We start from the raw sequence: 25,710 nt of genomic DNA, 5'->3' as shown, positions 1-25,710 counted from the left end.
TTTGATTATGGTACACATAGCTGTGTGGACCAATAATTTACCACTTTTTAAATCCTTGTACGAAATGATCGAGCCCAATTCTTTAATCTCTGTACCCATTAATGAAAGCCCAATCAAATGCGGTGCCCGGTGGGCATTTTTCAATTTTTTCAGGCGTATATTAAAGTAGGCGACAAGGATGAATACTTCCCACGCACGATTATGGAGAATCAAGGAAAGGAAAACGACGGTGGTGAAATCGAAATCGAGGAAATCGCTGAGGATTTCCAGTGTTGTGTTTGCCTGTAAGTTCTCTTGCGTCTAATTTTTAATTTAACCTTCTAATGTGTATCTGCATATGCTATAATTGTGTCTGAATATGTGTTTGTATCTTTGTTTTTGCAAATTGTTTCGATTTTGCAGGGAGCTTCTGTACAAACCAATTGTACTAGGTAAGTAGGCAGAGTTTATATTTAGTAACAGAGTTGTTAAATCCAAAAACTTGTTAGTAGTCTTTTTTAGGTCAAGTGTTCATTTTAGTAACCCTTGATGTTTGGGTTCTGCAGGGTGTGGGCACATAGCATGTTTCTGGTGTGTACATTACTCAATGGATTCATGGAAAGGGTCTCACTGCCCAATTTGCCGCCGCCAGTATCACCATTTCCCCAGTATCTGCAGATTGATGCATTTCTTGCTCAAGGAGCTGTATCCTATAGCCTATAAAAGAAGGGAAATGCAAATGACAGGTGAACTGTAGCTCAAATATGTGAATTTCCCCTTTTGCTCTATATTGCTGAGATTTAATTTGCTTGAATGAAGAGTTGATCATACAATTCCCCTTTGGTTACATGGTTTTGACTGGGATAAGCATTGCAAGTTAAAATTTACCCTTTTTAAGGGTTTATTGCCCTTGGTTAACTGTTTGAGCTTTGTAATCTAAGGAATTAATCTTCCTGGTAATTTCTTTTCCATGGAATTTCAATTAATATAAGTAATTTCTCATCATGGGTGTCGTGGCGTTTGAGATTTGCATACATTTGAAGATGAGTTTTATACCCAATAATCAAATGTGAAGCATCGAATGTTGGATTCCCTGTCTCTTTGACCAGAACTTTAGTAATATTAGATACTTCTCTGTAGTATGTTCTCTTTGCCAACTTCAAGTTCCTGCTTTTATTCTCTTGTACAAGTAGCAAATGTATTGGTTATTAAGTCTTGAACTCAGACACTCACTATCTTTAATTAGTACTTACTAAAGTATCCTTTGGTTTACATATTTAATGGATTCAGATAGCAATTAAGGAGCTGAAATGTTGTATTCTTCTTTCACAGACATGAAAATGTTCAAATTCATGGGTATATTTGTAGAATAATTATTTGGTGATGCTTTCATGTTCTGATGTCCCCTATCTTTGTTGTGTAGAAGAAGAGAAGGAATTAGAAATTATATCTCCACAGCTTGAAGATTCTGCCTCTGAGTATTGCTCTAAAGAGCTTTCTGCTAAGGACTGCTCTTCATCACATTCTACCATGGCTTCGCAAAGATCTGATTCTGCACTTGTAGGAGAATCTTCTTCCCTGGTTCATGCTTCATCTCATATCAGTACTACCGTGTCAAGTTGTAAACCAACTGCTGATGCAACCAAAAACTCCAATGATGGGGATGAAGTTAAAGCAGAATTTGCTAAACGGGAGTTTGTGACTAACTTAAATTGCAGGATATGTGAGCAGTTGTTATGCCGCCCTGTAGTTCTTAATTGTGGCCATGGTAAACCAATGCCTTGACTGAATCACATGTTAGGTATTAAGATTTTGGTGATCGTTTCTTACTGCAATTGTCTCCTTTCTGCAGTATACTGTGAGGGGTGTATTGTTAACCAATGTGATAAGTTGTGTAGATGCCCAGCTTGTCAAATGGAGCACCCGAATGGGTACCCAAATGTATTTTTGGTTCTAGACCATTTCCTTGAAGGGAAATTTCCCGAGTATGCATCTAGGAAAAATACTTATCTCAACAAATCTGATTCGCAATGCAAAAGCAGCTCAACAGGTATATTCTACATCCCATTTCTTTAGAGATACTGTTCATATCAGTTAACATATGGCTCTATTTTGGTCTGGCAGTGATATAGATTCTCTAGCATCAAGCATCTGTATCTATTTGGCAAGCCTAAAAACTATTTGGGAATAATCCATAATCTGTTTCGATTTACTTACAAATTATGGCTTGAATGTGCTAAAAAGTGTTGTATGGTCTAAAATCCATAATCTTTGCCAAAGACGTAGAGAAGTGGATTGTTTAGTTTATAGTTATATAAGCTTTACTGAGCATCATTTACGTATATTTCCAGAATTAGTCCTTGTACTATCAATCATATGTTTAGATCACTGATTCAACTTTATATTCTGCACTGTGAACTGTAGATATGTGTCTGATATTCATCCTCTGAGACTCCACTTTTTACCTACAATAGTAACAACCTGAACAACATCGATATTATTTTTGTTTCAGAACATCTATTGTCCTAGTAACGTAAAAGGTATGATGTATTGTTATGGGTGTCAATACAGTTGGCACTTAAATGAACTTTGATATTTTTATAACATGTAGATATGACAGATTGACAGGAATTAATTGGTCTGTCATATTTTGATGCATAAGAGCTGGAAAAGAACTTTGAAACTGCTGCATAGAGGTCTAGAGCAGTCACTTGAATATGGCTATGGACCATTTTTGGTATCAGTCTAGATGGGCAGTATATTTGTCTCAAAATCTATTGGGATATATAAATTGAATCAGAAAAACGAAGGGAATGGGGATTTGATGATAACTATGTCAATTACAATCTTTAATGATTTTTGTTTCATATTACGTGAAATTCAGCTTGGTGCTTAATCTTGGTGAAACCCGCTTTACTGTTACCAGGTCCTGTGCGAACAAAAGCTGGCCAATCTTCAGAAGTCCATGAATATGGTCACGGGGCATTTGTACCCAACATTCACGGTCAAGGGTCCAAGATTCACTATGGTGCTGGTTGTGATTATTGTGGGGTAACGCTATTCCTCCATGCAAATGCGTAGATATTAAATCCGATGTTGATGTTGATGAGCTGATTGCCGTCGACCATGTTATGTGTGCAGATGCTTCCTATTATCGGGGATCGCTACAGATGCAAAGATTGCAAAGAAAAGATCGGGTTTGATCTGTGTGGAGCTTGTTATAACAGTTCGTCGAAGTTACCAGGCAAATTTAATCAGCAGCATAGACCGGAGCATAACTTTGAACTCATACAGGCACCACAAACAAGCTGGATACGGATGTATGGTCAACAATTTGTGCAGTTCGTGTACGAGGATTCCTCAGAGCATGGTTCTGCCCCAGATGATCCTGAGGATAGTGCACCAAGCCCAATTTCCCTAAATGATAATGGGGAAGAACGTTCCAGCCAATAGTGCAGTGGGCGGAATTTTCCCAAATGATAGTTGGCAAAACCTCAACACTGCCCATTTTCATCCCGCAAGCTTAACTCAGTGATTCAAGGGTCACTCTGGAAGTGTTGCTTCAGTGGCAGGGTGGGGTTACCCTCTACTGGGGGACCTAAAGCCCAAAAAGGTGAAGAGCGGTGATGAAGACTTGTTGTGTGCAGACTCATTTTCGGACAGGCAACATAGAGGAACAGGAAGTAGTTGACTTGGCGAACTGCAGTTTAGAAATACTACAGATTCGAAACAAAATAAAAGTATTTGTTTTCTTTATATAATAAGATACTCGTATAAAACTACCAACCAAAATCTTGAGTATCAATAGTGTTAGGATCAAGTGCTTATCACTATGTTTATTTCTTTATATATACTGCTATATTTTGAGAGGTAGAGTGTTGCTCTTGGCTCTTTAGACCTCCACCTAACAATATCCTAGTCATTTGACCAGTAAATAGTATTGAGGCTCCTATGTAATAGGACAGGTCAATTGTATAAAGAAGATATGTAATAGGACTTGGTTCTGTTCCATTTGATCCAATGGAGAACACTGGTGGCTCAATTTCCACAATGGACAGTGCAGAAGACACCATCCCTTGTCTAGATGCCCCGGGGAACAATGCTGCAGGTGCACCTTCCCAAAATGAGAACAGAGAAGACCAAAACTCTACTTCAGATAACAGAGTGGATAGTGCATAAGGGCCATAAAGGAGTTAATAGTTTTGTTTCACTAGCAGTCATGAGATGTAGGGTTCAATTGCCTCTGTTGTGGGCATCAATGTACAAGCACTTTAGAGAACTTATAGGTCTCCCGCAATCTACCTTCTCAACCAAGGCTCCAGAGTAAGGGCGGTGGGGCCTTCAGCATTGGGGTGCAATCGTTTTTCATTTGCTACCAAATTACTTATGGTATTGATAACTTTGAAATTTTTTTTAATAGTGATGGATTAAATTAACCTCGGTAGCTTGAATTACTTAAGCTGATAATAAGAGGAATAAGTAAATGAATAATAAAGTAGAAAAAACAAGGAATATATATCATGGATGGGGACAATTCTTGTATTAACAATAGTGTTGTAAGATGATTATAAAGTGAGAGAATGATTAAAGAGTGATAGATCCGGTCTTAACAAGACAATTGAGTAGTTATTTATACTAAGGCTTAGTTATTTATACTAATGCTTCCTCCTAATAACCTCCATGAGAATAGGACGAGTGGTTGGATCTCCCTTGACTGCGTTTGCGTCTACACGTGTAGCGCACAAGACTGAGGCTATTCCCGAGCCGATGCCACCTTGCCTGAGGCCACCACAGCCCAAGGCCACCTCGGACGAGGCTGCCTCTAGTCGAGGCAACCCCGGCTGAGGCCGCCTCTACCCGAGGTCACCTTGGCTTGGGGCCGCCCCCGCCCGGGTCGTCCTCCGGGTGGCTTCCACTTTTTTCCGGGTCAAGCTCCTCTCCGAAATATCCATCATATAGTAATTTAATGATGTGAGATGCATATTACTTTCGTTATCCTCATATCAGATTAGTAGATGCCCTCTCCCATTGCAATTCGGATGAGGAATGAAAGGCACACAAATACATTGTATATATGATATAAAACAACAAAAATTGAGGCAGGTTTTATTTGGAGGATACGAGGGAGGAGTAGGTCACCTTTTTGGAGTTGACCTTTTGTATAACGTTGCTATCAACAAGGAACAGGTCAACACATACTGTACTCAAATGAGGACAATATATACTTCCATATCACATACAATGGCATGTCATGTTTACAACCAACGAATTGAATACTTTGACAATAGTTATAGTCTATCCACCACGCTTTGTCTTCTTTTTTGTCCATACTTTAAGAAGCGTGCTTGCTCATAATTCATTGTCATAGTTTAAGGCTTATCCTACACTACATTAGAATGTAGTTTGCCCGTAACCTAGCGGATATGGTTAAGTTGAAGGGACTTATCCATCGTTAACTAAATGCCAAAGGTACGATCTTTGGTTTTGGGTATATATGTTCGTATGGAGCAGTCTTAAATCTCTCAGCCAATCGGGAATTAGTTATTGTGTCCGGTGAAAACCCTAGACTACACCCAAAAAATAGAACATAGCACATGATTTGGCCCTTATGTGTGTGGTAATTATAAATAGTAGTTATATTGAAGATAAATATAAAATAAATGTGATTGTGTGTCTAGAAAAAAAAATGTGCAATGGTTATTATATTGGAATTTATTGTAATAGTTAAAATGTCAAATCCCTCATCATCCACCTTGAATTTATATGTCCTCTTGTTAATCGTTCTTGTTCTTTCTTACCCACAATTTATTCCAAGAAGTTCTTGTTCCTCCTTACCCACAATCTATTCCAAGAAACAATTGAATTGTCCATGCAAACCCACAATCATTCACATCAAATGGTTGTTGGGGTTCAATTTGATATTGCAAACCAAACCTAATCAATAACTTTTCATGGACTATAATCCACAACAATTCAGATAAACTCAAAACCAATAACTACAAAATTCTAAGAAAATCATGCACAATCCAAGTATCCAACATACATACAAAAATCGTGTATGTATAGTAACAAAACCATAGGTCCCATCCATGTGGCAAGTGTGGTCATCAGTTGCATGCATGCAGGCATGAGATGTAGCCAAAAGAGAGTGTCGGAACACCAAAAACAAAACGAGCCAACAACGATATGATGGATCATAAAAAAATTAGACACCATGCAAATTTCCACTCTTATGTCAATACAACTTAAATTAATAATAATGGAGATAGGAAAGACCCTACAACATAGTATCCTAATAATGTCAGCCTAATACTAACAACGTTTGCTTCTGACAGGTCAACCCTCTGACAAAACATGGTCCGGTCCGGTCCGGTCCAGTCCGTTGACCTTTTCATTCCTATCTCCACCCTCACATATTTACAAAAACTTCATTTCCCCTTCCAATTATTGATGCAAATAGTCAACATTGTACAGCAGATCTTGTCCTCCACCTTGCCCCGCCGGGTATTATCGCCTGCATCCGTTTTCCATTATAATTTTTATGTTCATTGGATGCCGATTCTCTCTCCGTGTAATAGCCCACAAATTAAAACAGATTTAATCGAAAGGGTATTTGCAAGAATCGAATTTGTGACCTTCATGAGAAGATGTTGATTCTTTTGATGTAATAAGTATAAGATATCGGGTTTAACATGACAACATTTTATCTATTTAACCTAAAATTAAACATTCGATAGTTAGATCGATCAGGACTAGCAATAGTGTGTAAAATACTCTAATCGATTAAGAAAAAAGTAAATCAATCGTCTTTGTTTTTTTTATTTTTTTTTTAAAATTGTATAAAGTTATAACATGTGACGAATAGTTTACTTGTTAAGAGTTCACATATATATTATTTTTTGGAGGGATAATACATATTACCAACACACATAACACGAATATATAGTGTGACAAATTAAATTGTGAACAAAATTAAAGATACAAAAGTGATATAGTGATTAATTACTTGTGTAATATAATTCTGGCTAGCTAGAAGGGAATTACATATATCATATATTCATATCATATGCTGTTTGAATTAATGAAACTGAAAATTTGCTGGACCGAATTAGCTAAATCTTCAGCTGTGTACCTCGTTTCACTTGAAATCTGCACAAAACACAAAACAAATCATTATATATATAGGGTCCGGTTCAAGTGCGGACTGTTCTTCCCGTGCGAACGTGCAGACTTAAGAAATGCACCGCAATTTCTACATGAATGCACAACACTACTCTAGCATGCATGGACCGATGCACCACAACTTCTCCATGAATGCACCTTCCGTCCGCATATGATTCTGATTCTATAGGGGTTAAGTCGATCGACCCTACCCACACCCAATAGGTTATATTCCCTATTTAGTACCAATTAACAAGATATTGATCAACACTCTAGATTTTCTGAAACAACAAAAATTAAAGAATTGGTAATAGTTACCTTGACATTGAAGGAATAGAGAACGGTTTGCTCAATTGTAGTAATATTGGTGTGAAGAATGCTAAGCTGCAAATCTTCAAGTGCAGCAATGACTTTGATGAGCTGGCTGGGCCTTCTCCTTGACAGGATCTTTATCATCCCATCAAACCCTAAAAGCTTCACTTCCACATCCGCCAGGCACGATTTGCTCCCCGCCGTCGTCTCCTCGCATATTCCGGCCGCCTCGTACTCGTTCGGCGCGGGGAAAAACGGTGGCTGTTGCTGGAGTGGTGGTAGTGGTGATGTTGATGAATCTCCGGCCGCCATCGGCCGCGCCGGTGGAGCGTCGCCGTAGAGCCTCCTTCTCTTCTGGGATTCCAGGCATTGCAGGAGTTGCTCTAGTTCCCTCACGAACTCTATTGCTCCGCCTATTATCGACGCTTGATCTCCCTGCACATATCATTCATCAATTTATGAAATAGGCCTATCGATTTTCTTGATTTGAGCTGATCAACGCAGACTGGTTTACATTAGGGTAGGGTCACAAGATTGATTTACTGGGGAGAACCAATTAAATTGGTCAAACTGTTATGCACAACTTATGTTGTTTACCTATTTTCATGGTTGAAGTAAGGGTTAGGCCCTAGTCTGGTCCTAGAGGAGCGTCTAGCACCTAGACGGCGGGCGCCAAGGGGCTAACTAAAAAAACAATGCACGTGTGTGGGCATATATACAATGAAAAAAAACGAGCAAGGCCGAGTTGACCGGATTAAGTCAGTTAACTCGATTGAAATGGATGTGTTAACCCAGCCGAGTTAGGCCCTAAGTAGCCGAGTGGGCTATGCGGGTGCCTAGGCCGCGGATGGCCTAGGAGGAAAATCGTCATGGTTTAGAGGTGCTTAGATTGATTTTTGCAACAATGTCTATTTCTTTGAAGGATAGAATTACATAACAGGTTTACACAGATGCACAAGGTCATAAGGCGAGTTTACCAGATGTTCTCTTAAGTGGTGGATGCAGGTTTTCTTGTGACAAAAAAATGGTAATATAAGAGCGGGAGAATATGTACCCTTTGGACATAGGAGCCGGGCATGAGAGATCTCAGGACACGAAGATGCTCATTCATTTGCTTCCGGCGGTTCCTCTCGACGGCGATGTGCGTCATTCTTTGGCTCTCAACCTCCTCGTTCGTCTTCACTCTCGGCCGCTTTCTCTTCCCTTTATTCCCCTCCGCCCCCGCGGCCGCCGGCGCGTATTTCTCAACATTCTCATCAAGAAATCTCAGCTGCACGGCGCCGGCGCCGGCGCCGTCCTCTTTACTCCCACCGCCTTCTTTCCCAACCTCTTGCTCATTAAACTCCCCATCATCTCCCTGCACCTTCTCATTCAAAACCGGAAACTTCAGGAAATAAACCGGGTCCAACCCGGTCTCCTCCTCGGAAACCTTATTGGCCTCGTTAAGGCCCAATTTCGGCCCGAAATCCGCGAACTGCATGACGTCGGCGAAGCTCAGCTTGTCCAGCGACGTCGAGCCGCCGCAAAAGCCGGGAACGAGCGGTGGCTGCTGCGGCGGCGCCGGCGCCGTGGGATGAGCGTTGACCATGTAATCAACCACCTGATTGGTATTCCCACAAGACGTCGTAGTTTGACCAACATGCGGCGAAGAATAGTCTAAACCTGGAAAACTTGGTGCCAATGAAGCCTGCAATATTTCATGTTCAAAGAAAAACAACATAGTTAAGGAAGAATTATATGTATGCTTGGCTACACATGCATATATATATATATATATATATATAGGCAAAAATTGTCTAAGAGTGTCTCACGGCTCTCAATCCGTGAAACCCCAGGTCGAATATTTGATTAATGAGGTTAAACATCCGACTAATTAATCAAAGATCCGACTTGTCTCACTGATTGAGATCCAATATGGACGATCTCACACAAGTGTTATTCATATATATGTGTACTTATATATATGTATATATACCGTGTAATTATCTTCCTTCTCCATTAAGCTGATTGCTATATAACCCTAAAACCCTAACGTAACTGGAGTTCTTGAAAAGACAAGCCTTGATGGGGTTGGGTCCACCCTCTCCTGAAACAGACAAGAACATTAAAACTAATCAAAACAAAAATCTGAAGACCCAAAGCTGGAAGAAAGTCAATACTAAAATCTAGCAAATCATACATACATACATACATATATATATATATATATATATATATATATATTCCTATAATAAAAAAAATGATATATAGTTATTGCAGATAAGTTTGTGTATATATGCATAGGAGATTAGCTCTGATCTCTACCACTAACCTGCAGAGGAGATTGAGTGATGATGATGAGGGTTACGTTATCCTAGATTTGACAGAAACCTTGTTTGTTTTTCTAGTTTGTCTGTCTCTGTGTGTGGATATATTTATATATATAGAGAGAGAGAGGAGCCTGGGGGAAATTATGGATGATAAGAATGGGAGGTCACATGCATGCAAGGGTGGAAGGGAGAAAGGAGGACTTTTCACCACTTCAACTACTAAATATTAATGGGGATCACAGGCTGAACCAACTTTACCACCTCTTTACATGACGTTCTAATAAATACTTAAGCGCTGATCCGATATGCATGATGCATGAGAATTCCCAAATTTTGAATTGAAGTTTGAATTTTTAGATTTCATAAGTTTTCACTTTTGTTATTATTGTTATCTTATGTTATATTATTAGATGTGCTGGAGGAGCCTAAATTCATGCATGTGACCCAACTAGCAGCCTACCATATTCACAAGGCAGTAAATTTATTTATTTATTTTTAAATTTTTATTTTGAGTGATGAGGAAACTTACTAGTTATCACTATTTGAGGGTTTGTATTGAATAAATCATACTCTTGTTATGTGTAACAGCTCTTAAACTACTCCGATCCACTCCTATTTAATAACTTACAAATTGTATCAGAGAGATAAATTACATTAATAAAATATTGTTTGTGTCATGAGTTTGAGTAAAATAGTGTTCGGAAGAATAGATATTGACCCTATTTGGTAAATAATCAGCCTATCAGCCAATTTTAGCTTATTTGACCACTATTAGTTGTTGGTTAATAAGCTTTTGTAACTCCAAAATGCTAAAATTTAAAAGGCTACTCAACGCAGCCTTTTCAATTATCTTTTTGAGAAAAGAAATTATACTAAACAGCTATCAGCTATCAGCTATCAGCTATCAGCTAATCTATCAAACAATTTTCTACAATCAGCTAATGTTATCAACAAATCATACTTTCTAACCCAAACAGCCAATCCAATCAGCTAACAACCATTTACCGAACAGGGCCATTGTGACATCTATACATAGATACCATTTACGTACCAAGCCTAGAATTTGTACTTTTATATATATATATATATATATATATATATATATATATATATATATATATATATGAGGGCGTTCAGGTGAGAACCAACTGCCTAGGAGAGAATTGAGAACCAATTCTAGCCGTTCACGTGTCCAAATCTAACGGTTAGAAACACTGTTTTTTTTTTAATATAAAAAAATGCGGTAGCATTTTTGTAAATAATTAAATTTTGAAGTGCAAGTAAATTGTATTAAAAGTGCAAGTAACAGTTTCATATAGTGCAACTAAAATGTATTAAGGGGGTGTTTGGTTGGATGGAAAATCTTTTCCATGGAAATGATTTTCCATGAAGTGAAGAAAAATGTGTTTTTCCATTGTTTGGTTGGATGGAAAATGTTTTCCAATGGAACTTGAGTTCCCAAAAGTGGAGGAAAACAAACTCTTTGCTAGGAGTTGGTATTTTGTTTTCCTTAGAGTTTGGGAAGAAAGTATTGAGCAATTGGACAACTTTACCCTCATCAAAATAATATAATTTATTATCACTATTAATTGTTAAGGGCATATTGGTCTTTATATTCATAATTCCTTATCATTCCAAATCCAACCAAACAATGAAATTTATATTCCCAGTAATTTCTTTTCTACCAACCAAACAATGGAATCTATTTTCCTGGTAATTTATTTTCCATGGAATTTGAATTCTATTTCCTCCAAATATTTTCCAGCGAACCAAACGGGCTGTAAAAGTGCAACAAATAATATACACTGAGCATCAATATTAAGTGCACCCAACGTTATCATTAGTTGCACCAAATGTTATCATTAAGTGCACCAATGTTATAGACGTTATCATTAGGTGCACCAATGTTAAAAAAGTAAATTACTTGCACTATTAAGTAAAAATGGTTGCACTTTTAAGTGATTCTACTTGCACTTTTTACTTGCATACTTGCACTTTTAACACACGTTACTTGCACCAAAATTTGAGTTATTAGTTATTTACGAAAAAGTCATTGTGTCTTTTTTTTTTTTTTTTTTAAATTTACATCTTATCTATTAAATCTGGACACGTGGACCGCTATGATTGATTCTCACCTGAGCGCATATATATATATATATATGTGTGTGTGTGTGTGTGTGTGTGTGTGTGTGGATATATATAGGCACGCTCAAGTGTTAAGATCACAAGGCGGATTTCATTTAAAATATTTTTACCTCTTGTTATTTTTTCAACTATATGAATTTTCAGTTTACTGTGTTTTAATTAGTGCATGTACTTTTAGCCAGGAAAATATAACAAAATATAAATTCTATAATACAGAAGAGAATCTATAAGTTTAGATTCCCAATTGTAGTATGGCCAAAAACATTAAGCAGCACTTCTAGTCTACTTCTACTCAACCACTATCCAAGTCAACATCAAGCCCACAGCCCACTACATTATGCCTTTTGATCATATAGAATATGTAACATCTAGGACACCCTAAATTTACCCTTAAGCTCGAAATTTATAAAAAAAAATAAAAAAAATTCATTATTACTCAAAATTTTGCATTAAAATTTTGACTGTTATAAAGATGCACCATGTTAAAGAGTTTCGAACTAGATCTTTTTTTTTTAGTAAGAGTCAAATCTTATTTGTGGAATATAATTAAGCGAAATCTAGACACAATGGTAGAAGTACTGGATATGATAGGTAAAAAATTGTACTTATTAACATGTTTTTATAATATTTAAAAATATATTGAATAACCAATAAAGTGATGGACTTCAATATAAATTAATCAAATGAAGCCATATATGAGTGCCTACATATTAACTTCCACAGAGGAGAAAGGAGAGGGAAGCTATGGGGGCTGGCGAGAAGAGATTATTAGTAAGCTGTAATGAAGTTTCTTTACACAACACGCCCAAAGATTGCTGGGTAATTATCAATGCTAAGGTAATTAATTATCATCAATTATAGTTAATTAACTCATATTCTCTAGCTTCTTCATAGTTTCGTGTCCTTTAATCATTAGAAGAACTAATCGTTGATTAATTCAGGCTTACAACGTTACAAACTTCCTTAATGAACATCCTGGTGGTGAGGATGTCTTGTTGGCAGCGGCAGGTAAATCATTAGTTTACTGGGAAATTAATTAATTAATCATTAATTAATTGTGATTAGTGTGTGCTAATCTCTTTTTCCGACATTGATCCGATGATATATATTCATAGGTAAGGATGCCAGCGAAGAATTTGAGGATGCGGGGCATGGCAGTGCTGCAAGATTAATGCTCGACGAGTTCTACGTCGGAGAGGTGGATACCGATACCGTCGCCGCCGCCGCTTACGTCCCGCCGGAGCAGCCTAAAGATGGTGGTCCCGGCGAGTCATCACGTCGGATTAATTTCGAGCTCCTCCGGTTTCTACTGCCCCTAACGGTCTTAGGTTTGGGCGTTGCAGTTCACTTCTGGGCTACCTAGGTGGCAACTTAGGCTAATTTATCTCATTGTCGTTTTTCATCAGATAATGTCACAAGCCGTCATTTACTTAATGCACACTTTTAGTTATGGTTATGAGTTTTCTCATCATAAAAAAAATGAAAATTTTACTTAAAATATGATTAAGATTCTTATAAAATTGTATGCATAGACAGCTCAACTGATCACGGGATGAAGTTTAGGAACAAAGATTCCTATGGAATTTACATGTATCAAAATTATTATTATCTTATTTAAGGATACGCCATGTTGTTTTAAAAAAAAAAGAGGATATGCCATGTTCAATAATAGGGACAAGTCAACTCGGTTAAGTTTCGATTTATTATTCAAAAGTAAACAATTGACGATTTCAATTAATCATAGACTTAATTTTTTTTTTCTAAATATGATTATTGTTGCTTAATTAAATTTTTCTAAATATGAGCAAATAAGTATTTTAGGTTGTTTGGTTTCATGAGAGGGGGCGCGCAAATTGCGCACAACGCGCGTATGGAGTCAGAGAGCAAACAAAGATGGGACCCACAATTTCTGCAAAATCCCCTTCCTTGCAGGGAGACCTCCATTTTTCTCTCTCTCCATTCTCACTCATCCAACTCATCTCATTTTTCTTAAATTTTGTGCCAAAGGTAAAACATGGTTAATAAATTAGTTGACTTTTTTTGGTACTATTGAAGCTAATTAATAAAAGCAAATAATGACTCTTATTTTAAAAAAGAAATAATGACCCTCTAGAATACCATTAGTCCATTACGTTCGAAAAATATAAGTGAATTTTTAAAATAAATATCTTGATTTTATTAAAAGAAGAATCTAAATAAATAAATATTATGAGATAGTATTTTTTTAATGAAAAAAGTAATTTAAGTTTTTAAAAATAATTATCAATTAATTTCTACATCGAGTCTCTTGATTAGGAATGATATTTACTGCTTTATGTAATTAACTAAAAGTAATTTAAGTTTTTAAAAATAATATCAATTCATTTTTAAATCGAGGAAGGAATGATATTTTAATGCTTTATGTAATTATAACTAAAATAGACTAAATTTAGCCTGTTTTGTTGACCTTATTGTTTCTTTAAATGAAATCAGTTGTTTTGATTTTAAACATCTTCTTTAACGATACGCATTTATATCTTTACTTTATTTGATCGATATTTCGAATATTTTTTTGAAAAAAAAAAGAATTTAATTCATTGAATCTGATAAAAGACGATCAACAAGAAACTGAGGACAGTATCAAACCACTCCTCACAAGTAAGTGGGCGATTCACAAATTGCTTAGCAAACCAGAAGTTTACCTTCAATCATAAATGCAACTTCTTTGACATCGATATTTCTAATATAAAACTCGAAAAAGTGACAATTTTAGCAGCAAACTATGTCTCCTAAAATGTCTATCCTCTCTAATAAGTTGAGTTTCTTGAGCCTAAGTGCACATTTGTGCATGGCTTTTGCATCACTACAAAGTGTTAGCGTACAAGATGAACTCTCTAGGCAGCATTATCCAACCATCACCGTTGATCAATCTGGGCATGGAAATTACCAGACTATCCAAGCAGCCATTGATTCTGTTCCTCTCAACAATCAGAATTGGATCATCATCAAAGTCAAAAGTGGCACATATAGGTAACATTCATTATGTATATTTCTATTTTCTTGAAATTAAGATCGATTAGATATCTATCTGGGCCTCACCGACCTATTTTGACAACTCTAGGATAAGTTTAAGGTGAACTAAGTCTCTTTTTAAGTAATTTCGTTGCAGTTTTCGTTGTTTTGGTGTACTAAAACTAATTCTTATTTGTTTAATACAGTGAACGAGTGAGAATTCCAAAAGAGAAGCCATATATTTATCTCAAGGGATCAAAAAAAACGAATGTGATTTGGGATGTTCATGGGTCAATTCAAAACGCCACTTTCACCGTTGAAGCTGACAACATAGTTGTGGAATCCTTGACCTTCACAGTATGATCCCCCTCTCTCTCCTTAATTTCCACAAATTAATATTAATAGATTTAATTTAGGCTAAGTTAATTAGGAAATTAGTTTAGTAATTCAAGTCAAGTTTGACTTTTCGTGTCTATTAGTGATTCTTAGTTCGAGCTAATAGTTATGAGCAACTCAGACTAGTTTACTGAATTGGTTAGTTACCAGTAATTTATATTTTTACTTTATTGTAATTCTTTGTTGTCTAAGGTCATTGGAGAAGTTTTACTTAAAAGTAAGAAAATATCTTTAGACATTAAATAACAGTTACAAACTTTTTCGTAAATTTAAAAAGTTACCCGTTAAAATTTACTGTAATATTTTGTTGTATTTAATTCTAGTCAAAAAGCAAATTTAGTACTCCATACAAAATTTAATCACGGGAAAACTAGAATTGACAAGAATTTTAAAATTTACATCCAATTTAGTTAATTTTAAAGTAGATAACAAAAAATAAAGAGAGAATAATGAAAGCACTAAAATTGAAATTTAATGAAACGAGCAGAATTCCTACAACTACCCGCCGGAAACGACCAAGAACCCAAGGGAGGTGGCGGTGGCCGGAATCTTCGCCGGCGACATGATAGCCGTATATAACTGTAGATTCAACGGCTGGCAAGACACATTGTGGGATACATTTGGACGCCATTACTACAAAGATTGCACTATTGCTGGAGCCGTTGATTTCATCTTTGGTGAAGCCCGCTCAATCTATGAGGTAAACCATATGTTTTACAATTTAAACATTGGATCAATTGGCATATGATGGAATTAATTAATTCGGGACCGAATTAATCATGTTTGATTATGTTATTTTATTTTATTTTTTCGAATTGAGCACTCCCGCTCAGGGTGGGTGGATATGGTCCGTGCCAAGCCCTCGGCCGGGCCCACGAACCCATCCCAACCAGCCTCTTGGGCTCGGGTTAGATTGCTTGGGGCCGGGCTCGTGGTTGGCTTTGGAGCCCCTGGGGTCGAGTGGCCGACTACGGACTACGGGAGTCAGTCTAACTTGGATTGACTTGGCTCTCTTATTTGGTATTATGGAGTATTTATTTTTATTCATTTTTTCGGAATGGGGCACCCCGTTCAAGGTGGGTGAATATGGTCCCTGCCAAGCTCAAGGCCGACCCCACGGATCCCACCAACCCAACCTCTTGGGCTCGGGTTGGATTGTCCGGGGCCCGCCTTGTGGTTGGCTTTGGGGCCACGGGGACCGACTACAGGGGTCAACTTAACCCGAATCAACTTGATCCGTTTCCTTGGATCGACTTGCTTCTGACCCGTATTCAATATATTTATCAAAAAAGAAATGTTTGCAGGATTGTATTATAGAGGTAAATGCGGGAGCTCTGGAGTATGGATGGGCAGGTTACATCACAGCAAATGCAAGACAGAGTGCTGAGGAAAACACTGGATTTGTGTTCAAGAATTGCCAAATTGTTGGAAATGGAAAGGCCTTCTTGGGGAGGCCATGGCGGAGTTACGCCACTGTCATATTTTTCCGAACAAACATGGAAAATGTCATTGTTCCAGAAGGATGGACTAATACATTCGCTGTCATCAACTCCGACCTCGCGCCCTCCCCCTCCCCCGCCCCGGCCCCGCCCCCCAACGCCGAGTAATTATCTATTCTTCCATTTTCTTTAACGACGAGAAAAAATCGTAGTCACTATATTGAGCGGAGGCCAAATAAAGGCTAAGTTCAGCATCAGGTCACTAGGGAATGGTTGAGCGGAGACCTAAGGGTTAAATCCAACATTTTGCATCTCAAAAATATAGTGGTATGTACAGGTAAACTGGATCTTGTGATAAATAAACCGACTCAAACCAAAAAAGTCTATAGGACGCTTCAGTTGAAGTCAAATTTATAAGGTTCATTAAGTTAACAACCTGACTTAGTTGACTGGAGTGAAACATGATTCTTGTTTTGTTTCCGACAGCCCTTCAAAGCTGACCTTCGTAGAGTATGGGTCTAAAGGGCCAGGATCACACAAGAAGAAGCGAGTGCCATGGCTAACCAAGTTGAGTTCTAAGCAGCTGAAGTGGTATACAAGCTTGTCCTATGTTAATGATAATGGCTGGATTGAAGGCCAACCCTACACCTCCGCCGTGCTACCTTAATTTTGTTCTACTATTTCTTGGAAACCTCATATTTATGAATAATATTGTAGCTTGACTAGACTACATTTATTTGGATGAAGATATTACCAAAAATATGGATTTTATGAGTGATAGTTGTATTAGTGAGTTAATTACATCAAACGTCCTTTGGTGATAATTTTAAATTTAATTTCAAACTATTATTTTTGTTATTTAACATTTTAAACTATTATTTTTTGGATACTTTTAGTCATTCTCATGATTTTTCTTATTTTCAGTAAAGGCATTTTTTGTCCTTTGCACATTTTTCTTTTGTTATATTTTTTTATTTCAACTAAAAATTGAGTGAAAAATATAGTTACTAAAAATTGGAGGATACCTAAAGTCCTAATCCAATTAAACATGTTAAAACTAAAAAATAACAAAAAAAATATAAAGAGACAAAAATGCACTTACTAAAAATGAGAAAAGTTATGAGAAGAACTAATAGTGTCCAAAAAATAATAGTCTGGGGTATTAAATGACAAAACCGATATTCTGAGACTAAATTTAAAAATTTTCACTAAAGACAAGGGACCTATGGTAATATTAACTCTTGTATTATGTATGCCTAACTTTCTTTGTCCCAATATATATATATATTACTTGCATAGACATTTCAATTGATAATAGATTGTGGGTAAGAATTATAATCTCAATCTTCTCACCTAAATTATCTTGGGTAAGATTTACTCAATGGAATCCTAGTAATTATGATAGCAGGTCAATAATTCGTTTTTGAATTTCACTGCACCAAAATACAGTGGGCTTATTTAAGCGGGAAAAGAAAATGGTAAGAAGACGACAAAGGTTCCAAAATAATTGATGTTTTCTTCAGAATCTAAACAGAAAAAAGGGCATGATTTTACTGTTGAAAACGTGAACGGCATTGTTGGTGTCACATTAATGACATAAGAACTGCCTAAACAAGACAGTACAGTTGAATGCTAAGAGAAAGGGGGAGAAGAAGAAGAAAGAGAGAAACCCAGAAGAAAAAAACATGGCGGCCACTTCAGTCTACACTCCAACCATAGACGAAAACAAATGGGTGAGCCAAGGAAACAGAGCATTACACTCATCAGAACTCGCCATAGAAATCGATTTCACCCCTTCCATCTTTCAACTCCCAAAATCCCTCACTGAAACCAGCCCGGAATCTTACGCGCCGCAGCACCTCGGCCTGGGAGCCTACCACCATCTCCGGCCGGAGCTCCACGTCGCCGACATGCAAAAGGTCGCAAAAGTCAAGACATTTCTGTCGTCCGGGAATTTCTCCGACGACTTCCTCGGAAAAGCGAGGGGTTTGGAGCCGGCGGTTCGAGCTAGCTACGATAAGTACTTGGATCTTGAAGGCTCCACTCTAGACTACATCATCGCCATTGATTCCCTCTTCTTGCTCGATTTTCTGGGCTCCTACGACCACAAAACTGAGACAGAGAATCTCAAGCCCGGCCACCGAGAATTCGCCAAGGTATGAGATTTTCTCTAATAATATAGTCTTCTGTCACACATAACCAACTCTTTCTTCTTTGTTTATTTTTTAAATATTTTTTATTTATTTTTAAATTTAATTTTTTATATTTAATAGTACTATAGTTTATAAATATATAAATTTTGTATATTAATATTAAACTTAATATTATAAAAAATTGAATTAAAATAACATCAGTCAAACATCGTTAAGCGAATTAAACACATAAAATGGGATGGAATATATTATATGAGTAGACTTCAGGTGCGATTGCACCTTTTCATGCAATGGGTGTAATTTACCTCACTAATATTAAATGCACAATATAAATATATGCATCACCAAAAAAATTAGATATGTAAATATACTCCACACAGTGCTCGAAAATGGGCCAAAAATTTTGTAAGTGGTTTTGTATATTTTCACTGTTGTGTATTTTCTTATTACTAATGGTGCATTTTATTAACGTTAGTGGTGTAAATGGCACCGATAGAACCTTAATTAAAGCCGTACAAGTTGACTAGTCTTATTAAATACTTTGGTAGACAGAATAACTAGCTATTGTTATTTAATCAGTGCCTAATATAAACTTGATTGAATACATGATATATTCATTATATAGCACACATCAATACATTATCTGTGTATTATTATTTTGTATCAGATTATTTATATGTAACACAAGGCTGATTATTTATATCTAACACAAGGATATTGCAATGCTGGAGAACCAAGTTCCGGCATTTGCGGTGGCGGAGATGGGGAAGGAACTGGATTTGTTCTCGCCGGAAAAGGGTACGCCGGAAACCATGTTGTATTCCCAGCTGTTTTACTACTTCTGCAAAGCCCACTCTCCGCTCAAACTGGCGGAGCTGTGGAAAGACCGGCGTACTGAGAGTAAACACCTCTTAGCTCACATGTATCATCTGATTGTAAACAACCATGGCCGTAAAGAACAAGAAAGCATGCAAAGAACAAAAGCCAAAATCACAGAGATTGGAACAGAGGTTTTAACTGCATTAACTGAGCTAGGACTTGGAGGACCCATTGTTAAATCACTTCAGTTTACCCTCAAATCTCTGCAAGTTTGGGAGAACAGTAAGTTAGCTGCAGAGCTTAGTAAAGATCGAGAACAGAGAGCAAACACAAATAAGATTCAGATTCCTTCAGTGTCAGAGCTGTCTGAGAAATACAAGGTGGAGTTCAATGTGCTGGATTTTGGAGGGATTAGGCATGTCAAGTTCGAGGATGAAAACGAAGGAAAACCCGCGATTTATCTCCCCGAAATCACTCTGAAACATGATTCAGAAGTGGTGTTAAGAAACTTGGTAGCCTATGAAGCTGCAATTGCCACCCCAGAGTCCAGTTTGGAGCTTGGTGAGTATGTTGATTTGATGTGCGGGTTAGTGCATACAGACAAAGATGTGTCGTTGCTACGAGATAAGGGTATTGTAAAGAGCGATTTGACTTGCCTGAACGACAAACAAGTTGCTGAAATCTTTAACGGGTTTAGCAGATCCGTGGGGGAGCTGAAGGTGGAGGGGTCAGAAAGCCGGGAGGTTGTGAGGCAAGTGAAGGCGATGGTGGAGAAATGGGAGAATAAGAAGCCATGGAAAAGGCTATGGAGATTTCTCGAGAAGAATGTCAAGAATGTGGTTGAGTTTCTGAGGAAGCCTAGTGCAATTGCAATGAAGTGTGCTTTGTACATCTTCATGGTATTGTTGCTAGTGCTGCAGATAATGCAAGCATATTGCCAGTTCTATGGATGCAGCAAGGGGGAATCTGAGACCAAGGCTTTCAGTTTAATGATGTCTGGTTAGTTCTTAGTTGTGTCATTATGTGTTTATGTTATTGGATTATTAGTTTCATGTTGCTGCTCTTTTAATTGTCTGCTTATTAATGATGTCTGGTTCATGTGTTTATGTTAGTGGATTATTAGTTTCATTTGTCTGCTTAATATTATCCTCTGCAACTAACTTCAAGTAATGTTCTTTAGTCACAGATTAGCCTGATTTCAAGAAAATCTCATCTATCAGTTAATTTTCCATCTTTGAACCATTTTCATTGGTATAAAGTCACATCCATTTAGTCTAGGTCCTGTCATATATGTATGTATCTTGGTTCTGTTTTTGCACCTTAGATTTTGAATGCAGGACACTTTTCTATTCCTAGTACTCAATTAAACCATTAAACACTCCCATTTCTTCCCTCTTGACTTAGTTAAATGGATAATCAAACATAAAAATGTCACCTTTACACATTATGGCCTGGTAAAATAGTTAGCCTATTGATCAATTTTAGCTTGTTTGACCACTATTAGGTGTTTGACTTGGTTAAACAATTAAATATAAGTGCTTGGCTAATTAACTTTTTGTAACAGTTATATAATCAACAATTAGTTAACAACTAATTTATCAAACGTCTTTCTAAAATCAGCTAATACTATGAACTATTTACCAAACACCCTTATATCTGCACAATAATTTAAAACTCTCATAGTAACAAATTAGCCTATAAAAGGGGCAATTCCAACCAAGTTGGTTAAGTTATTGGTTTGATAACTACAAGGTTTCAAGTTCGACTTTTTGCAAGAGAGCCCCATTGGTCTTTCTGATTTGAGCCAATCAACTATGAGTAACCTATGTTAGTTTACTTCCTTGTAATCCTTTGTCGGTTAGGATCACAAGTATTGATAATGTGCTTTTAGTTTTTAGTTGAAAAGGAAGCAAGGAAAATACTGGTGGGAAGTAAATGCAAAATCAGCTACTTTATTAATGAGGGTTACCCCGAGAAATTATTATGGAATTGAAAGATACAGGTGAAATTGTCCTTCTGATGGGGATATGGAGTGAAGTATACTCTTTTACTATATACACATTTAGATTTTGCCTACACCCTGCAGATATCCTTTCTAAGTTTCTATGCTTGTAAAGCTGAATTGCATCAGAAAGGGAAACAAAGAGAATCACACAGACAAACATGGCAGACATTTCAGTGTTCAGTCCATCCATAGACGAAAAAAAATGGGTGAGCCAAGGAAGCAGAGCATTAGACTCACCACAACTCGCCATAGAAATCGATTTCACCCCTTCCATCTTTCAACTCCCAAAAGCCATCACTGAAGCCAAGCCGGAATCTTACACGCCGCAGCACATCGGCCTGGGAGCCTACCATCATCTCCGGCCGGAGCTCCACGTCGCCGACATGCAAAAGCTCGCAAAAGTCAAGACATTTCTGTCGTCCAGGAATTTCTCCGACGACTTCCTCGGAAAAACGAGGGGTTTGGAGCCGGCGGTTCGAGCTTGCTACGATAAGTACTTGGATCTTGAATGCTCCACTCTAGACTACATCGTCGCCATTGATTCCCTCTTCTTGCTCGATTTTCTCGGCTCCTATGACGACAAAACTGAGACAGAGAATCTCGAGCCCGGCCTCCGAGAATTCGCCAAGGTGTAAGATTTTTCTTGATAATATATATTAAGAAAAATGATCAAATACACCCTCAAACGTTTGTTAAGAAGTCAATTATGAAAGTTACAATTAAATTCACAAACATTTTATTTTGGAGCAATTGCACCACTAACCTGTTGGTGACATGTAATTGCAGGTCAATTATGTTTCCGGCGAACCACCCATGAACCTTAGGTAAGTTAGGTCAAAATTAGCTATCGGCGACAATTACGATCATCGCCAGTAACACTCTACCAGATAAGGACTTCTCCGATCGACGAAGAAGCCATCTCCACTTGACGGAGATGGCGACCAAAATGGTCGCCATCTCCTGTTGATGGAAATGGCTTCTCCGTCGATGGGAGAAGGCGACCAGTTTGGTCGCCTTCTCTGACAGAGCGTGATTGGTGCGACTGTAACGGTCATCGGTGGCTGATTTTGATCTAACTTGCCAAAGGTTTGCTAGAGTTTGGCTTGAGGTTCACCGAAAACCTAATTGATCTGTAATTACATGTTACCAACAGTTCAATGTGTTTAAATGCTCCAAAAAAAAAAAATGTTCATGGATTTAATTGCAATTTTTAAAAGTTCAAGGGCCTAATTAACTTTTTAGCAAAAGTTTGAGGGTGTATTTGATCATTTTCCCTATATATTATATATATATATTATAAAGTAGAGTTGAGCTGCGGTTACGCTTTCCCCTATAGTATACACCACTAGTGTTATCAAAATACACCATTACTGTTAGGGAAATGAACAATACAAATATACACCATTAGGTGCCATACCAAAAACACACCACTAGGTATACAAATATATATCACACAGTGTTTGAAAATGTACAATTTGGAATGTAGGAGTTATGGGGTGTTTTTGTGCATTTTCATTTATGTGCATTTTTCACGTGATGTATATCGCACTGGAAGGTGTAGCTAGACATTTGAGCAAATTTCATATATTATATATTAGCACCTTAATTAAGTGGTGCGCTTATTAGGTACTTTGGTTGTACTGAATAATTGGATTGAATAATTAGAAATATTATCCAAACTTTTTCCAACAAAAGAAAGAAATATTATCCAACTAGACTCTGTGCTTAATATAAACTTATACAAAATATTCATTATATAACACATATATTTCATGGTACTCACACAGACACTAATACACTTGATTATTATTCTGTATTGTTAGAATACCTAACACAAGGATTATTATTTATATCTAACTCAAGGATGTTGCAATGCTGGAGAACCAAGTTCCGGCATTTGCTGTGGCGGAGATGGGGAAGGAACTGGATTTGTTCTCGCCGGAAAAGGGTACGCCGGAAACCATGTTGTATTCCCAGCTGTTTTACTACTTCTGCAAAGCCCACTCTCCGCTCAAACTGACGGAGCTGCGGAAAGACCGCCGTACTGAGAGTAAACACCTCTTAGCTCACATGTATTATCTCATTGTAAACAACCATGGCCGTATAGAAGTAGAACAAGAAAGCATGCTAGGAAGTAAAGCCAATATCACAGAGATTGGAACAGAGGTTTTATCTGCATTAACTGATCTAGGACTTGGAGGACCCATTGTTAAATCACTTCAGTTTACCTTCAAATCTCTGCAAGTTTGGGAGAACAGTAAGTTAGCTGCAGAGCTGAGTAAAGATCAAGAACAGAAAGCAAACACAAATAAGATTCAGATTCCTTCAGTGTCAGAGCTGTCTGAGAAATACAAGGTGGAGTTCAAGCAGGTGTTTTTTGGAGGGATTAGGCATATCGAGTTCGAGAATGAAGACGAAGGAAAACCCACGATTTATCTCCCCGAAATCACTCTGAAACATGATTCAGAAGTGGTGTTAAGAAACTTGGTAGCCTATGAAGCTGCAATTGCCACCCCAGAGTCCAGTTTGGAGCTTGGTGAGTATGTTGATTTGATGTGCGGGTTAGTGCATACAGACAAAGATGTGTCGTTGCTGCGCGAGAAGGGTATTGTAAAGAGCGACCTGAATGATGAACAAGCTGCTGAAATCTTTAACGGGTTTAGCAGATCCGCGGGGCATCTGAAGGAGTCAAAAAGCGGGAAGGTGGTGAGGCAAGTGAAGGAGATGGTGGAGAAATGGGAGAATAAGAAGGCATGGAAAAGGCTGTGGAGATTTCTCGAGAAGAATGTCAAGAATGCGGTCGAGTTTCTGAGGAAGCCTAGTGCAATTGCAATGAAGTTTGCTTTGTACATCTTCATGGTACTGCTGTTAGTGCTGCAGATAATGCAAGCATATTGCCAGTTCTATGGATGCAGCAAGGGGGAATCTGAGACCAAGGCTCTCAGTTTAATGATGTCTGGTTAGTTCTTAGTGGTGTCATCATGTGTTTATGTTAGTGCTCTTTCATTTGTCTGCTTAATAATGATGTCTGGTTCATGTGTTTATGTTAGTGGATTATTGGTTTCATGTTAGTTCTCTTTCATTTGTCTGCTTAATATTATCCTCTGAAACTAACTTCAAGTAATGTTCTTTAGTCACAGATTAGCCTGATTTCAAGAAAATCACATCTATCAATTAGTTTTCCATCTTTGATCCATTTTCATTGGTATAAAATCACATCCATTTAGTCTAGGTCCTGTCATATATGTATGTATCTTGGTGCTGTTTTTGCACCTTAGATTTTGAATGCAGGACACTTTTCTCCTCCTAGTACTCAATTTAAACCATTAAACCCTCCCATTTCTTCCATCTTGACTTAGTTTAAATGGATAATCAACCATAAAAATGTCAGCTTTAGACATTATATCTGCACAATAATTTAAAGCTCTCATAGTAACAAATTAGCAACTCCAACCAAGTTGGTTAAGTTGTTGACTTGGTAACCACAAGGTTTCAAGTTTGACTCTTCGTGGGAGAGACCTATAGGCCTTTTTTATTTGAGCCGATCAACTATAAAGGGAAGCCTGAACGATGAACAAGCGTAGTGGAAGGTGTGCAAAAGGCTGCACAGATTTCTGCAGAAGATTGTGAAGATTGCAGTCCAGTTCTTAAGGAAACCTTTTGGGATTGCAATGAAGTATCTGATGTTTATGTTCATGGTATTGCTGCTAGCTCTGCAGATTTTGCAAGCATATTGCCAAGTCTATGGATGCAACATTGTAGGTTCTCAAGCCAATGCAATCACTTTAATGATGTCTGCTTAGTACCTACCTAGCATTACAACTCTTTGTTTTATAGAATATAATGGCAATTTATATGGCGAACCAAGGTCCACGTACACTATAAATATGATTTATATACTTTGTAGATTTAAAAGGTTTGAGAGCCTAATTGACTTTACAGATAAAGTTTAATGGCCTATTTGTGATACGTTTTATGCTAAAAAAAAATGTGACATTTAT

At 37.5% G+C, this 25,710-nt stretch overlaps 6 protein-coding genes across 6 annotated transcripts; 5 read left to right on the top strand and 1 right to left on the bottom strand.

The window, feature by feature from the left end:
- Nucleotides 1-180: 180 nt before the first annotated feature.
- Nucleotides 181-4,359, top strand: LOC116000886 (E3 ubiquitin-protein ligase PRT1). The gene is made up of 7 exons (XM_031240749.1): nucleotides 181-284; nucleotides 403-431; nucleotides 546-725; nucleotides 1,403-1,747; nucleotides 1,832-2,029; nucleotides 2,906-3,030; nucleotides 3,121-4,359. Exons 1-7 carry the CDS (start codon nucleotides 202-204, stop codon nucleotides 3,430-3,432), a joined length of 1,272 nt encoding a protein of 423 aa, XP_031096609.1. The 5' UTR covers nucleotides 181-201; the 3' UTR covers nucleotides 3,433-4,359.
- Nucleotides 4,360-6,894: 2,535 nt separating this feature from the next.
- On the bottom strand, nucleotides 6,895-9,833 carry LOC116001585 (transcription factor FAMA). The gene is made up of 5 exons (XM_031241469.1): nucleotides 9,764-9,833; nucleotides 9,428-9,538; nucleotides 8,507-9,139; nucleotides 7,459-7,887; nucleotides 6,895-7,128 (listed from the first exon to the last, which is right to left on the bottom strand). Exons 2-5 carry the CDS (start codon nucleotides 9,449-9,451, stop codon nucleotides 7,042-7,044), a joined length of 1,173 nt encoding a protein of 390 aa, XP_031097329.1. The 5' UTR covers nucleotides 9,452-9,538; nucleotides 9,764-9,833; the 3' UTR covers nucleotides 6,895-7,041.
- Nucleotides 9,834-12,644: 2,811 nt separating this feature from the next.
- LOC116000960 (cytochrome b5-like) lies at nucleotides 12,645-13,303 on the top strand. The gene is made up of 3 exons (XM_031240840.1): nucleotides 12,645-12,743; nucleotides 12,848-12,914; nucleotides 13,022-13,303. Exons 1-3 carry the CDS (start codon nucleotides 12,651-12,653, stop codon nucleotides 13,267-13,269), a joined length of 408 nt encoding a protein of 135 aa, XP_031096700.1. The 5' UTR covers nucleotides 12,645-12,650; the 3' UTR covers nucleotides 13,270-13,303.
- Nucleotides 13,304-14,733: 1,430 nt separating this feature from the next.
- LOC116001454 (probable pectinesterase 29) lies at nucleotides 14,734-17,399 on the top strand. The gene is made up of 5 exons (XM_031241329.1): nucleotides 14,734-14,915; nucleotides 15,104-15,254; nucleotides 15,781-15,993; nucleotides 16,598-16,896; nucleotides 17,219-17,399. Exons 1-5 carry the CDS (start codon nucleotides 14,734-14,736, stop codon nucleotides 17,397-17,399), a joined length of 1,026 nt encoding a protein of 341 aa, XP_031097189.1.
- A 940-nt stretch (nucleotides 17,400-18,339) lies between these two features.
- Nucleotides 18,340-20,810, top strand: LOC116001885 (putative UPF0481 protein At3g02645). Its single transcript, XM_031241833.1, has 2 exons — nucleotides 18,340-18,888; nucleotides 19,599-20,810. The coding sequence occupies exons 1-2, from the start codon at nucleotides 18,418-18,420 to the stop codon at nucleotides 20,706-20,708; spliced, it is 1,581 nt and encodes a 526-aa protein (XP_031097693.1). The 5' UTR covers nucleotides 18,340-18,417; the 3' UTR covers nucleotides 20,709-20,810.
- An 876-nt stretch (nucleotides 20,811-21,686) lies between these two features.
- LOC116001523 (putative UPF0481 protein At3g02645) lies at nucleotides 21,687-24,892 on the top strand. Its single transcript, XM_031241400.1, has 2 exons — nucleotides 21,687-22,338; nucleotides 23,573-24,892. The coding sequence occupies exons 1-2, from the start codon at nucleotides 21,868-21,870 to the stop codon at nucleotides 24,671-24,673; spliced, it is 1,572 nt and encodes a 523-aa protein (XP_031097260.1). The 5' UTR covers nucleotides 21,687-21,867; the 3' UTR covers nucleotides 24,674-24,892.
- The last annotated feature ends 818 nt before the right edge of the window (nucleotides 24,893-25,710 follow it).

Source organism: Ipomoea triloba, chromosome 13 (genome assembly GCF_003576645.1).
Source record: "Ipomoea triloba cultivar NCNSP0323 chromosome 13, ASM357664v1".
In the NCBI taxonomy this organism is placed as follows: Eukaryota; Viridiplantae; Streptophyta; class Magnoliopsida; order Solanales; family Convolvulaceae; genus Ipomoea; species Ipomoea triloba.
This window is presented reverse-complemented; position numbering and strand designations above follow the sequence as displayed.